General features: G+C 34.4%; 1 protein-coding gene across 9 annotated transcripts in view; it reads right to left on the reverse strand.

The window, feature by feature from the left end:
* Positions 1-15,919, reverse strand: part of USH2A (usherin) — a 379,342-nt gene that overhangs the window by 305,810 nt on the left and 57,613 nt on the right. For 8 of the 9 annotated variants that reach the window (XR_007903998.1, XR_007903997.1, XM_051783908.1 and 5 more), the window contains exons 12-14: positions 13,466-13,661; positions 9,564-10,205; positions 3,815-3,998 (exon numbers count right to left, since the gene is read on the reverse strand). Coding sequence is in view for 7 of the 9 variants with exons in the window: in XM_051783908.1 (XP_051639868.1) it covers positions 3,815-3,998; positions 9,564-10,205; positions 13,466-13,661 (1,022 nt within the window). In the remaining 2 variants the exon portion in view is untranslated. The remainder of the gene's footprint in view (positions 1-3,814; positions 3,999-9,563; positions 10,206-13,465; positions 13,662-15,919) is intronic. The other variant, XM_051783913.1, reaches the window with a different exon arrangement.

Genomic DNA, 15,919 nt, shown 5'->3' on the forward strand with positions numbered 1-15,919 from the left:
TTAAATTACTCCAGATACTGGGTCCCAAGATGATAAATCAGCAAAAAGACCTCAGAGATCCAAGGCAGAGACAGTCATGCTATGCCCCCTTTACTCTGCTAACCCTAAGACTAGACGAGAGTCATTGATTTATATGTGGTGGATTTTCCCTTGGCCAGTTTCACCAGATCTAAGGAAATACATGGTGGTGCCTTTACAAAAGTTACTTTGCTGTCATGACCATGTCTTTCTACCTATATGAAAGCAGAAATAAAAGTGAGTTGTTATAATTTAGATATCAGCTTTATAAGGCAAGAGAAAGGGGAGGGTAAGGTGGAAACTGTTTTCACATTAGGACACTAAAATTCAGGTCAATAATCAGTGAAATAGACATTAAATGTGACAGATTTTTAAACCAGCTTAAGAAAACTCTTCACATACATTTTCTGCCTATCACAGAGCTCACTGTATTAGAGTTCCTTTACTCCACAGCAGCTCGTGCTGTGTGATCTCCTGGGGAATCATTCAACACCCTTAAAAAGGCTGATAAAAGCTAAAGCTGCAAAATAAGCTGCAAATTTGTTTTATGGACTAATATCCTTCTGAGAATAAATAAAATACATTCTCTCCTGGAAACCACTATACTGTAGTTTGCTCTCTTTTACAGTCAAGAGAAAAGGGCAGTTTTTTCAAACTCTATTAAGTCTTTTCATCTGTAGACAGTGTATTCAAATCTCCCTTTAAATAGAGGTCTTGTTAAGAGTATTTTAACATCATGACTAAAAAAACAGTTTAGTTACAGAAAAAAACAAAGAGAATTATTTGCTCAGTAAGACAGTATTTTACTATTTCAAAATTTCATTACATGAAGATTTAGTTGAGGGGGTGTTAACAAAAGTTTCTCAATAGATAAACAGAAAAATACAAGCTTCTCTTACTGTTCTTGTATATTTTTGCACCTCTTAAAAATAAGGGCTTCCTCTTTATTGCACTTTTCATTATCATACACACATGAGATAATCAAACTCACATACATATACAGTCACAGTGACAGTTTTCAGTGCTTAGTGGGGTGGGGCTCTTTCTTTCTGCTTGTTGCATTTTCTTCTAGGAAAAGTGTAGGCTCCCTACTTTCACCTATACTGAATTAGGCTCCAGATCCTGCAAATAACAGCATATATTTCATCATGTTCTGCTCCACAGGATTACACATTATCTTTGTGTAATCACATTCATAATTTTCTTAAACTGCAGAACACCAGAATTGGATTTGTTGTTATGCATAGTTCATGTTTTTCAATCAAGATTAAGGAATCAGTCAATTAATGATTTAAAAATAATAACTAATTCTTAAAAAAAATAAGTAACTTTTAATCACGTAAGAAATATTTTCAGCATTCTTGCTAAATGCTACATTTTCAAAGTACTCTGAGTCAAATATATTTGAGTTTTGTTAAAACAGAATTATATATAATCAAGTAAAACAGACTTTTAAAACATGGAAAGAGAAATGTCATGCCAAGATGAATTGCAATATTGATTTTTTGAGGATAAATGGTTTTTGTAATATTAATATAGAGAAACCTTTATTACATTGACTCTCTAGGTGCAGTTAGAGCCTCTCCAGCAATCTGTTTAAAATCTTCATTTTTCATCCTTATGGGAAAACCTCACTTGCTAAATGGATTTCATAAACAGCAATCTGTCAAGATATATACATATATATAAACAATTTGTGATGTTCATTGACCAGTTCATTATAGTAAACAATACAGAGGTAAAGCTTTACAAATGTGTACTGATGCCCACACCCATTACAGATTGCTCAGACTGCTGCAAATACACAGTATTTGTAATTCTTTAATTGCCAAGAAAATTTTCCTGCTTCATAACCTCAAATACATTAAGGAACATGGAGTTAATGCTTTATCTCTAAAACACCACAAAATAAATCAGCTCAAATATACATTCCTCAGAGTGGGAGAATTTTAAAGCTTCACAATCTGTGTATCATAACTTTTGCTTCTTTTGTGCTATTGTACAAAGACAGGTACCTCTGCCACTACAGATAGCTCACATCCTTTTCATTCTGCAAACACAGAAGCCTTAAAAGACACTTGAAGCAAGGATGGCTTAAATGACTTGGCAACTTTATGGAGAAAGAAAAGGCATATTACCCTTTTAATGAAGATATTTAACAGTTAAAGAAATTGATTAAAATAGATTAATAAACAAAGACTTGCATTATGATTTTCAGTGGATAAACATTTCTGCATTGTCCAAGTAGATGACAACCAAGGAAGCCAAGCATATGCAACACAGGTTAATCATATTAATGTACTACCAGAGTAGTCTTCAGTACTGTTATGAGGATTAACAAGTATTAAAGCATTAAAGCCAACTCTGATTTAAATTCCAGAACTGTAAAAACTTTTCCTTACAACAAGGTCTGGATCTAGATAATTTATATTTTCAGATTTTAAATTTCAGAAGACAGCTTAAAAAGCAGGTATTTGAAGGCCAATGTCTAATTCAGAAAAGCTATTGCTTAATGCAGACACAAATGTCTCTGTCACCTGCTAAAAATGGGGGGGGGGAGAATCTATTTCAAGTAACTAAAAAAAGAGTATCATTAATAGTAAGGAAAATATATTTAAAAGGGAACTTTAATATTACACAGATTTTATACCTTACCATTAGAAATGACAGGAAGTGAAAATAGGAAGTCCTTATTCCTACAGATTACTTTATGACCATTAGTAGATGCCTCTATGACCCGAAACAGTAAAAAATAATTTTAAAAATCTCTAATGAGTGACAGTAATATAAAAGTTAAAGTGAAAAATCTGCAGAATAATGTCAAATATATGCAAGATGACACTTATAATCACTGCCTAAAAGCTTGTCTACCCCACACTAGCAGGGGGAAAGGAGCACAGGAAGAGGAATATTGTACAGATTTTGCTTCTCCCTGTGCTGTCTGGTTTGGGGTTTATAAAGGCAAAATTACAAAACATAACCAAACAACACCATCAGTCTGCATGAAAATATGATAGCAATAGAGCTGTACAATCTTTCTGGACAATATTTAAAAGGAAATTGAGATTGTGAGGATTAAGCAAGAAAGATGATCCTGGAAAAGAAATATAGGGCAATCGTTGGAAGAACAGTGCAGTACCTATAGATATGTTTTGCCCCTTACATTGCAGGGAATGTATCCATATAATTCCAATGTACCTAGAGGCCCCAGACTACATTTGATAAACAATTTACCCTGTAGCACATAACAAAATGTTGAAAAAGAATACACTGCTTCAGAAAAACAGATTTTTAAGAGTAAAGGTGCAGTGAGTATTTGTATTGTTATCAAAAGAAATTTGGAAACACAGGGATATATGTAGTTTTTCCTTTTTTTCCCCAACTAAAATATCTTCCTGAAATATACAAAAGCAATCATTGGTTATAAGAATGGCACATTATCTGCATTTTAATTGTCAAAAATTAACACTTCAGAAAACAACACACCTTACTGAAGATGCAGAGAAAATGTAAAGAAACAATTACCAAATTGCTATACCATTAGAAAACATTAGTCTTATACAGGTTTCATGCTGTTTCTACTTAAATCTGTGGCAAAATTTCTATTTCCTTCAGCTCATGGGAGCACAGACAATAGTATAATGTATCACACGTAAATCAGAGGGCACACATGAACTCAAAGGATTAAGGTAACTAGAACACATCTTTTCATTGTCACTAAATCTTTGACCAAATTACTATCATAAAAATGTAACAAGGAGATTGTAAGTGACCTGTAAAAAAAAGAAACACTCACCTTCCTGTTTCAGAGTCAAATCCAAAATAAAGTTCTTTGCAGCGTTCGCACGTCTGTCCTGTTACAGAGGCATCTTGGCAACTACATTGGCCAGTTAGTTTATCACAGATCTGATTCACTGAACCAGCTATGTGGCACAGGCATGGCAGACAGCCAGTGACACTGGATGGAGAAAAATAAAAACCTGAAAAATAAAGGGATTTTGAGAATAGACGATATGCAAAAAGTGAACACAGTAAGATTATTATCAACTTATCTAAAATCAGGAATGAAACAACAGAATCAAAGCTTAGGTAACACATGTGTCGACTCAAATAAAGCACTGTAGTCTTCCTCCACAGCTGAGCTTCTAGATTTTCTCATTGGCACTTTGCAAAGCTATTATTCATTCTCCATTTGCCAAGTCCGATTTTTTATTCTCTCTATACTTTTAGACAGAGCAAATGCAAAATAGGGGGAGTACATTAATGTGTTTATGGGGAAAGTAAAGACCCAAGGACATGAGAGGTACTAATGAATGCACCACTAGCAGTAGAAACATAAAAAATAACATATGAGAACAGATATTTGTCCCTTTTAGTCTGAGATCTCATCTCTGAAAATGGCCAGCTGCAAACCATAAGAAATGCAAATATTTTCTCAAGAAAGTCTCTTAAATCTTTCTCAACTAATGGTTGGCTTAATCCTTGAAACACTATCATGTTTCTTAGGAAAAACTCCATTTGATGAGTATTCCCAGGTCTATGTAAAATTTGTATTTTAGTCGTCTGTAACACAGAGCTTGTATCGAACACAAATACTTTTATAGAAACTGAAAAACTGATTAAAAAAAATTACTTATCTGCTATTAGAAAGCTTTCATTCTGAATCCTACCCTTTTCTCCCTGCATTATTTCCAATTATGAACTGGAGTATTCACTTCACCTTCCCCACAGTATATTTGGTATGCTTCTGCTATGCTATCTTTCATCCTATTGCCCTCGCAAGCAATCTTTATCTATGCCTTGAGCACTGATAAATACAGTTTATAGATAGAGTTTATACAGCTCTAATCTGGTCATTGAAGAACTTACTCATTATTCACAGCCTCACCTGAAATTTCCAACGAGAGAGCTTTTACACACATTGTTTTAATGATGCTGTACCACTTGCATAACCTATTTTGCTATGTGTGGACTTATTCCATTCTTACTAATTTCTTTCTGATCAGTAGACAATTCAAGCAATGGCATACCAGTAAAATATATTATTTCATAAGTTTCCCAAATTATTTTCTATTTTTACCTGATTAGTAATAAATATTCTACTGGGGTTTTCCCACAGATTGCTCTGCTTTTTTCCCCCCCCTCATCCTTTGGAGTGGTACAATATATCAACAAATGTAGCAAAGCATGAGAGCTCTGCAAAGGATACTGGTGACATGGTATTAACAGGTTCTAATCAAAAACAAGTACCTATCTTGGAAAATGAAGCCTAAGATAGGGCCATTGATACAAGTTTCTATCTGTCAGATGGTTACTATTAATTTTTATTGTACAACTTTGATAGAAAAATGTTACTGAGATACACAGTATTCTCAGGCACTTGCCCTTTCCTTTCTCCAGGTAAAGTTCAATCAGTAGTTTCTTAGTCATGTTCTCAGTTACTGAATATTATTTGCTGTCCAATAACTTCTTGATGTCCTGCTTTATAATAAAGCGCCCAAAATTATATTGTAACATGTCATATTGCCCAAGGCCTTATTATTTGTCTTACAAGAGATAGCTCTATATATACACCCCTAGGGTGGTATTCTCTGTCTTTGCAGCAGTGTTGCGCTGTGAGCTCATATCCAAATAGCAGAGGAACTAAACAAATTGAAAACATTAGAATTTTACTGCTCAAATCTTTGTTCAAACTTAGCCTCTGGTCCTCAGTGAGATAAATCTCAAGTGGACAGTGAAGTGATATCAGTCTCCAGTTAACATACATTCGCATCATAAAAAACCATGCTGTTGGCACTTTATTCCAGAGAGGCCCCAAACTGAGCCACCACAGAGACCAAATAGCTTGAAGTTATTAGTGAGGCAGCATGTATTATCTCATACTGCAGTTGTCTGCACAGTGCAGTGCCCATCCTGTGCATAAATAGAGGAGACCATTTCCCAGCAATGTCACTCTCGAGCACAATGAACGACTCCACTCACAGAACGTAACTCGAAGGTAGCAAACAAGTTTAAGCCTGGACTCATGCAGAAGGTCAAAGCATTTCTTCAGAACCCAGTTTATAGTTGCAGTAAATGATAAGCACTCAGGCTAAACCAGATCATTGTCCACCTGAAATTTTGCATGAAACTATGATTCTATGATTCTATTCTATGATTTCTAAGAAAAGACTATAATGGGTAAATAAGTACATCTCTAGAAAATAAATTAATTCTGCCTGAGCAGGATCGATCACTGCAGCATATATTGCTTTTTATCATAAGAGTGAAATTCATAATTATAAAGAATCTATACCTTAATATTAAACATCCTGGCTCTCCTAACGTCATACTGCCTAAACCACTGTAGAGCAGTGAAGGATTTGGTATGATATTTTTATGATAATCTTTCAGAAATGCTCTAAAAGTTAACTGATTTTCTGGATACTACCACATTTTTTTTTTCAGAAGTATCAGGTAAAACTTTTTTTAAAAGTAAAAGTAAGGGATTGGAAAATGAGAGCAATCTCCTCCCCCAACTAATTTATATGTAAATTAACATGATTAATGTAGACAAAAAGAGAAGAGACATGAGATTACAAATTCATGCTGTTTGTCATAACCGTTACTATTATTATTTACTTCCACCACCTAGAATTTGGCAGGAAAGAGTAAGAAACAACTTAATGCAAGCTTAATTTACACCAAGGTTAGAAGGGCTCATAAAAGTTGCTTTATGAAGGATCCACTATTGTATAATAGAACTAATTTCCAATTTTAAGACAGCCACTGCAAATCTCTACAAGATCTATGTATATAACTAGTATTATGCTTATTCTTTTTCAGATTTTTTTCCAATTCAACCATAAATGATCACATTTGTCAATCAAGTATACTCTTCATAAGGAAGAATGAAAGTCGTAGCAAAGTATTCAGTTTCCTTTTTTAATAATCCTCTTACTATTTCTCCTACTGTACAGAAAAGGAACACACGAACAATTCCTTAGCACTTTTACATGCTTACCAACTGTGGCAGTAACACTCATTTCTTAATCACAGACTGTGCTTCAAAATGCACGTTTAAGCACACCAACAATATTATCACAATGTAATTCACATTTTTCTGGCCAAGAGAGGTAGTATGTACACAAAAACTCAGCACTGGTGCCCAGACACACATCCTACATGCTAGCTTCATTAGCATAACAGGATCAAAGACCTGTTGAATAGGATCTGTATGGCACAAATCCCAGTTGGCATGGCAACACAGTTCCAGAATGAGACAGGGACAAACCGCTCACAGCAATTTGGGGGCAAGAAAGATCCTGCCTCAATCACTGCAATTGAAGAATCTTGAAAGCAAGTTTATATACAAGGCAAAACTGCTCTTTCATTTTGTTTCATGTAGAATGAAGTGTCCCTCGGTTTCCATACACCTTTAGTTTAAAAAAAAAATAAAAATTTAAATGTACAGCAATCTACCAAAATGTTATTTGTATGAGAACAAACTGGAAGATGACAAGTCATGGATACAGCCTAATAGGTTAAAGGCATAGCTGAAGGCTCCAAAAAGAGTTTTAACGAAAAAGATCTCATTATAAAACAATTTCCCAAAACTACATCTGGTTTGAATTTTTCTCCATTGGCAACTCTTCCCGCATTAAGATTTTGGCAACTTTTGGAAACCTCTCAAATTTTATCAAAGCACATAAAAATATGCTACAATGGGATGTTATTTTAAATACTACTAACTAAAACAGACTTACAATTACACAGAATAAGAAAATAAAATACATATAACCTTTATTCCACTAAGAAAACTTGCATCACATAGTTGAAATGTCCCAACACACTAACAAGTCTCTAGCATGGTTTTAGGGCTGCCAGTATTAACTAATTAGTTGTGTGCTTTAATTAGATTGTATTGGCTACATATACACTTGGAATACATTTTCTTATCTTTGCTCCAAGACAAAGCCATAGGACATGTTTACAGTACTCAAAGCCAATTAAGATCTTCCATACTTCTATATGGAAGATTTCTTATACTCTCCTCTGTTTTATAGAAAAGTCTCTTTTGGAACATACTAATAAAGAGTATTTATATAAGAGTTAGATATATTAAACATCTAAATGAGCTCACACTAGGATCAACACTAAAATAGCAAAAATAGTGCAGTTTGCTGTGCTACACTAGGATTAATAAAGCACTTTTACAATGATAAGAACTTACACTTTCACCTGCAGCAGAGAGCTCAGCGTTCAGCACATATATGCTTATAGTTATTAGTTAGAAAATTTAAAAATAATCCTTACAAAAATACATTTTAAATTATTTTTCTTTTTAATAGGAACTATTGTGGAAGTATTCCTTTGAGTGCCATGTGAGCTTTTTTACAAACCAGTCTGTTCGTACTATCAATTAAACCTTTTTAAACCATTTAGTTCTGCATAAACCCTGGCCTTTCTTTTTCAAGGACAAGGGCGGTCACTGACTCGGGAAGCCTTGACATCACTCCTCTGCCGATCTCTGATTAAGTGGCTGCTACAGAGGGTTAACAGGTCAAATAGCACTGGAGGAGGAACTAAGAAAAACAGAATGCTGCCTTATTTATTAGTATATGTACCTAAAATAATTTAAATGAAAGCATTTTAAAAAATACTTAATGGAGGTTAAGCAGCTTTTTTAACCTCTGTTCAAATTATTGAATGGCATATTAAAACCAATGGAGCTATAATGTACCTTTTAATGTGACCTGCTACTTGAATAAATTGCATATGTATTTAACTTGAACTAAATCTATCTGCTTAATATTATTATGAAGGGTAGGTTAATATTATCTATAGTTTCACTTTACCCACCTACTTTTTAAAACAAAAACATTGAAATATAACTACAGAGCTTCCCACCTATAATGAACATTTAAACTTTGTTTACAATAATATAGTATAAAATCTTGAACTGATATGTAGCAACTGTAATGTCACCTACTTGCAGGGCCAAACTGTAAGCAGTCCTTGTGAAAGCCAGCATATCCCCAACACAGCAAGGCAGGTGAATGCTCCCTAAGTGGCACATTTGCCAGCCTCATCAAAGTTTAAGCAACCATCTCTGTGCCTCCCACCATGCTCAGCTTTATGCATGAAGTGCCCTTCCTGAAGAGATTGCACTCTGCCTTCCAAATTCACATTTTTCATTATGAGGATAGCTGCTGTTCATTAAATTATGCCAATTTATCTCTCATTGAGTGAATGGGCCACGATTATTTGTCTATTTTCTCAATATCTAGAACTAGCCTAGCCTTATTTTGAACATGTTGAAAAAACACTAATAATACAAATTATACAAGCTCTGGAAATAGAAGAAATATTTGATGGTGATCAGGACATTAATACTTCCTGCTCACTCACACAGTTAGGAAGAAATGGAAACACAATAACATATATACATCAGAGATGTCAGATATGAAGCTGTCTAAACACATACTAAAAACTGTAGGAACTACTATGATAACAAAAAAAGCAAAACTTACTACATCAAACAAATTGTCTTCCAATTTCCTTACCTGGTTTACACTCATTACACCTTCTCCCCTGGCGCTGAGGCAAACAGACACACTGTCCAGAAACGGGGTCACAAACTGTTCCTGCCAATGTGCCCAGAGCGTCACAGTCACAACGCTGGCAGCCAAGGAGGTTGCTCACGCTGAGGTTGTACGTATGAAGCATGCACTGACTGCACTGAAGGCCAGTTACACCAGCTTTGCAAGGACACTGTCCTGTTGATTTGTCACAAAGCAGAGAGCCATTCACTGTACCTGCCTTATCACAGTTACACGGCAGACAAACAAAGGAATGATTCTTCTGTACTTTGCGGTAGCCATCCAGGCATTGGTCGCATTGTCTTCCTCCAATATTTGGTTTACACGCACACTGCCCTGTCATTGCATCGCACACAGTTCCAGAAAATGACCCTGCAGCATTACATTCACAAGCCTTACAACCAGTTCCATCCAGCCCATAAAAGTTGTCCATGCAGGTGTCACAGTGAAGCCCTTTCACTCGTTCTTTACAATTGCACTGCCCGGAGAGAGGGTTGCAGAATTGGTTCACTGAGCCGTGGCTGTTGCACCAACAAGGCTCACATCCATCTTCATTAGCATATCTGAGAGCCTTAAATCCAAAATTGCAACTATCACACCTAAGACCTGGAAGGAGAAAAAGGTATTAATAATAAGAAAAAGGAAAAAGCTGAAAAGCTATTAATTTCAGTTTTTAAAAAGGGTAAGCATACTATACTTTAGTGTAAATAAAAAAGAGAAAAGAAGGACTAATATTCTTCACCAGCATAATTAACAGGAGTGACAGGGTTGCACCAATCAATTGAATAACTGTGGCATCCCAAAAATCTGTTTACTTTTCCAATTTGTTTCAGAAGCAATGCATTTCTGTTGGTCTCTCAATACAATTTAAGATACTTCTGCCAGAGATTCTTTGTAACATTTCTAAGACAAACTAGAATTAATCTCTTTGTCCCCCAGAACAGCACTTGTTGCACAATCAATGCTTATGTGAACTCTTCACCCTATATTGTAGAAATGCAATACACGGGGAATTGCACTGGGCTCTCAATATGTTCTGATAATAGATTTATATATATTGTATTAAAAACATTAAATATACTCTAGGACAGCACAAATTAGACTAATCACAACAAATGATTTACTTAACACCATACTTCAGTTTTACCATTGATTACATTTATGTTAGTGTTTACTGTTAGCCCTTACTGAAAGCAGAAAATGTTTTCCATAATCCAAAATGAAATATTTTTATCTAAATTATGATTAAGTTAACTCCTGCAGTACATTAAAATCTAAACTGGTTTTGTCATGCTTCATCCTGTAGTTTTATTAGCTTTGTTTTCAAAGTCAGTGCTTGCTTTATCCCTGCCCCAAGGGATGGCATTTATATGTTAGTTTATAAAATGTGCATTACAAGAAAGCAAACTAGATTATTATACGAAAAATGCAAATTCAGCTACATATTTCCCCTTGCAATGGGAAAATCCTTCACTATGAAGCTACCACTCGATTGTTACACATAGGAAAATATAAACACAATGTTCCAGCAAAGCATCGTCATCATTTAAAAAATACAAAACCATACAAAAATGCATCTAGCAACTTAAATGTAGAAATATAAAACTAAAAATGGTAGGGAACGCATTATATATATGGATAAAACTCAAAAACTCCAACAGAAGGCAAGTTCCTTTAACAGTGATGAATGACTCACCTAAGGCATATCATTTAATTTCAATAAGGAAAATAAAAAAGGACCACTATTGCTGCAAATTTTAAAAATAACTGTATTGTTAACAAGAATTATGACTCATTTTGAACTATTAAAATTGGTCTACATGGATTCATATCATATCAGTTTTAAAAATATGCGCAGTGCTTATTTGAATATGCCATACATATTCCTGACAGGTAATCTATTCCTAACGATACTGAGGAAGGCCTACAGGGCATCACATTCAATGTTAACAAGTACAGGGGAGTTAGCACGCTTGGCATTTAATTCACATTCTTCTACCTTTTTATTCTAGATGAATGACCTACTTTAATAAAATTATTGGTGCTAATGTATTTTACTGGTGATAGAATCATTAGTAAGATTTAACAGTTGTGTTAACTCTAACAGTTCATGTTTCATAACACTGCAGTCCATAGTTGCATTTTTCTGTTATCATGTTTGCTTAAATAGATAAAAATGGCAATAGACAGATTGCTCTAAAAACCAATTTAGAAATCCAAAGAGGAAAGCTCTCTGTTAAAGTTTGCTGCACACGTTTCAATATACCGAAGCTTATTTACAATTGGTTTGGAAAACAAAGAGAATCTAGTCTGGAAAGAATTAGGTTTTTATCCTGCGAACAAACACTTGCATAAATACAGCCCTCACCATTGTTACAGGTAAGTACAGAAAGCATAGGCTTACACATTTTTCTTATAACTATTTCAGTGAAAATAAAAACAATTCTTACTGTTTTTATCAAGGGAATAAAATGTTTAATATATAGACAACCAAATATGTGAGAACCAGACTGCATTTCTTGTCTGCCAAATTGCCACTGAGTTAAGAGAGGTTTTCGCAGGTGCAAATATGAAATGTGAGCAAAGAATATATAATTAAGAATGCTCTCAAGTCCTTTTTCTTGAAAAGAGAGTGGGTTTAAGATGCACAGAGGTTATTTTTTACTCTTAGCACCCTTTTTATTGCATGAAAAGCATACCATTCCACAGGAAAAAGGACTGAAATTGTTCAGCCTTCTGTCTATTTAGAGCTGTTTCCATTACTTGTTGTTATTCTGAATTTACTTCTTTCTTCTAATTTCCAAAAGAAACAAAGACTCACAATATTACAAATGAGTCAACATTCACAAATGACGGTATATAAATATCAAGTATACTAAAATGTGCTTAAACATTATTAATGCAACCTAGAACCATGGTTAGGTTGAAGAAAAAATAAATTACTAATTCTGTTAGTAACAAAGCAGAAAAGAATTTTTTCTTTTTGAGACATATGTATAGTCTGAGACATGTACAGTTACCATGCAAGGCTCACTTTATCAGGAAATTCTCCTTGCATAATATTCCCATACATCAACATTTCAAAGTGTATTATATATACTGTGTATTTTGGGCACTTGATAAATTTTGTCCTTATGTGGCTGTGGCTCCCCTCAAATATGCTGGAAGTAATAAATTGCTATAATCAAATCTAATTTCTGAAAAATACCTGTGGGAGTAACAAACAAAAAAGCACGTCTTGTAAAAAAAATGATAAATAACACAGAAGGTAGCAGTTTATTATAATCAGCTTGGCATTGAATTACAAAATTAAAATTATGTGGCCCTTGATAACTAACCCTAGCTATGTACATGATCTGTGGAATTATGTTGACTTATTTTGCATTTCATAGGAACAGTTCAAAGAAATATAATAGAAAAAAATTGATAGATTTATCACAAAGGACCCTGTAGCACAGAATATTTTGAGAAAAAAATCCATTTATTTTGGTCTATTAAGAAAACTAGCATGGAAACGATTTGCTTAGAAGTCATTAAGCATAAAACATTTTGAAAAAGTGTTAATTTCCTAAAAGAAACATCTATGCAGTAAGCAAATTACATTATTTTTGTGACTTATTAGTATGGAACCATGTAAGCTAATGTAGCTATGCCATAAAGAAACTTCTAAAGGGTTGATTAAACTAAGCTTCAAGCTGTAGTTTGAGAGAATTATTAAATTAATAATTTTTCAACAGTTAATTTCATTCACTTTTATAATCTGCCTTCAGCAAAGAAGTTTTCTACACCTTTCATTTAGAAATCAAGTGTGTTTTATTTCCAAGGAAAACAAGAAAAATGGCTCTGAACTCTTGCATTACACATACCAATAACATTTGCTTTGCACTTGCACTGTCCTGAATTTTGGTGACAGGTAATATCTCCATTGACTGTCCCAGAGGTATTACAGTTACAGGGACTGCAGCCATCAGGGTTTGACTGTTGCAGATTGTAGAATCCTTCCTGGCACTGATTGCATTGTCTGCCAGACACATGTCTCTTACAATTACACTGGCCTCCAATCTAGAAAGATACAAAATATTATAGAGTGATGAACATTATCTATTTTTAGATGATACATTCATTAGCAACAAGAACGGGAGTATGAGCTGGGGAGGAGAAAATTTTAAATGGAACAGAAAAAAAATATAAGTCTGTGTAACACTTTTTTCATTTGTTGAGAGAGAGGAAAAAAGATAAATATTGAACAGAGTGTAACTATTCGCCTTTTAAATAGAGTTTAAAAAGTCCTGTCCTTTCAAAACAGAAGGGAAAAATAACTGCATAAACAATGCGACCCTATTTGCCATCTGGACAGAGAATCTGCAAAGAACATTTACAAAATTGCATTGTATAAATGGTGACATATTAAACCAAATAGTACTTTTTTGAATCACAGTTACTGCAAAGAACTGCCATCTTCAAAGGTCAAGTTTTGCAATTTTTGTTCTGACCATACGCTTCTTTATTTTAGAGAAAACGTAAGAATGAAAGTAAGAATGAAGCACAGTTGAAAATTTTCCTTTCTTATTACTCATCCAAGATAAATTTTCTCTTCCTTTACTGAAGGATGTGATCCAACAGCTCAGTATCTGAAACCCTCTCCCTCTTTTCATGGTTCGGCTGGTGTTCAAAATACTCCACTTCCGTGGAGGTCTTCACCTACTCCCTAAATGGGTAGCATTGCTATTCAGAAGGAGTTGACACATCCTATGTTATTCCTGGACCATGATCCGGGAGTATGTCTCACATCTTGTGCAAGATTAAAGGGTTCCTGAAAAGCTACCTCAATGTCTGAAAGCCAGAAAAAAACCCCAAACCAACAATCTCTACATTCATCACTTTCCAATTTGGTGGGAAAACCGACCACAGGGAAAGGGCAATGGCACAGGGATGGAGAAACTAATGAAAGGCATCAGTTAATGCACAACACAGACAAAAAACAGTAAGTCAAAGCACACTAGGATACAGGAGATGTGAAACGGCAAAAGGTTTGGGATTCATAATAAAGGAACAAAAACTAACTTTTCTAACTCAAATGTTCTGGAAAATGCAGATGGCAGCAAACCAATAAACTCTAAAAATTATAAGTAATTTTCTTTGGGTCAGTGTATTTTTTTTCCGCACAAATATTTCTAAATATGAAAAAGTACAGTGATTCAAAACTTGCATTCATCTACGACATCAACAGCTGTAGTTCAATGTACTTTGCTTTTAAAGGGCTACCAGAACAAAAATTTCTCTTAATGGTTGCCTTTTTCATCTTTAATCTATAAGTCAAGCAAAGCTGAAAGAAAGGAGAGACAAAGCTACTTGGAAGTTCCACTTAAAATAAATGCTATTATCACACATTCAATTCTACAAGACAAAATAGAGTATTTCAACATCTAATAGTAAATTCTCAGTGCAGAAAATACTGAAAGTTAGAGAAGCATGTACTCCTACCCCTTCCTCATAAAAGGATTCTGTAGTCCATAAAATCTCTTCAATATGATTTAATGATAGAGATCTATTACCGATTTATCAGCCATGTTTTTCAGGAAGATGAAGATACGAAAAAGGCAAGACAATATTTTTTTTATAAAAGACAACAGCAACTACAAAAAGAGTTAAAAGACCACAATAGCAGAAAACACAGCAACAAGGATTTTTAAGTTAATTCCCTTTTAGACTGGATTTGATCTAGATATTTAGGGTATTATAAGAGACCCAGTCATGCATCACAGCCATTCATCAGAGAACTCACATGTGAAAAGAAACTCTGAGTTTAATCCTAAATGAAAAAAATACCCTAGTTTAATACATAACTGCAAAAGAAATATTTTGTGTTAGTGACCACAGAATACTCAGATTACACAATAGCACTCAACTCATACTTTAAAAGTCTTTAAAGTTACTCCAAACGCTACCACAGGAAGGAAAGCATTACATGCAAAAATTCATCTTCAATCAGTGAAAAATGGATCAAAACAAGGAAGTTAAATAAGATAGGATAACCAATACCAAATTTTAAAACTAGAATAAGGCAATACAAAAATGAGCTTTTAAAACAAGCAACATGCCTAAAGCATGAAGGAAACAAAAGGTTTTTTAAATGTCAGAAGCAAAGGAAGACTACTAGAGAATCACTGTGCGGAATAAATAATTAAGTAGTATGATTAGCAGACTCAGAGTGGACATCAGAACTTTTCACTAAAAGGAAAGTGCAGCACAGTAACAGGCTTCCCAGAAGGGATGTGGAATTTCTGTCCCCAAAGGTACCAAGACTTACTCAGACAAAA

The sequence above is a fragment of the Manacus candei genome, unplaced genomic scaffold (assembly GCF_025592945.1).
Source record: "Manacus candei isolate 608988 ecotype Guabito, Panama unplaced genomic scaffold, ASM2559294v1 h1tg000017l, whole genome shotgun sequence".
In the NCBI taxonomy this organism is placed as follows: domain Eukaryota; kingdom Metazoa; phylum Chordata; class Aves; order Passeriformes; family Pipridae; genus Manacus; species Manacus candei.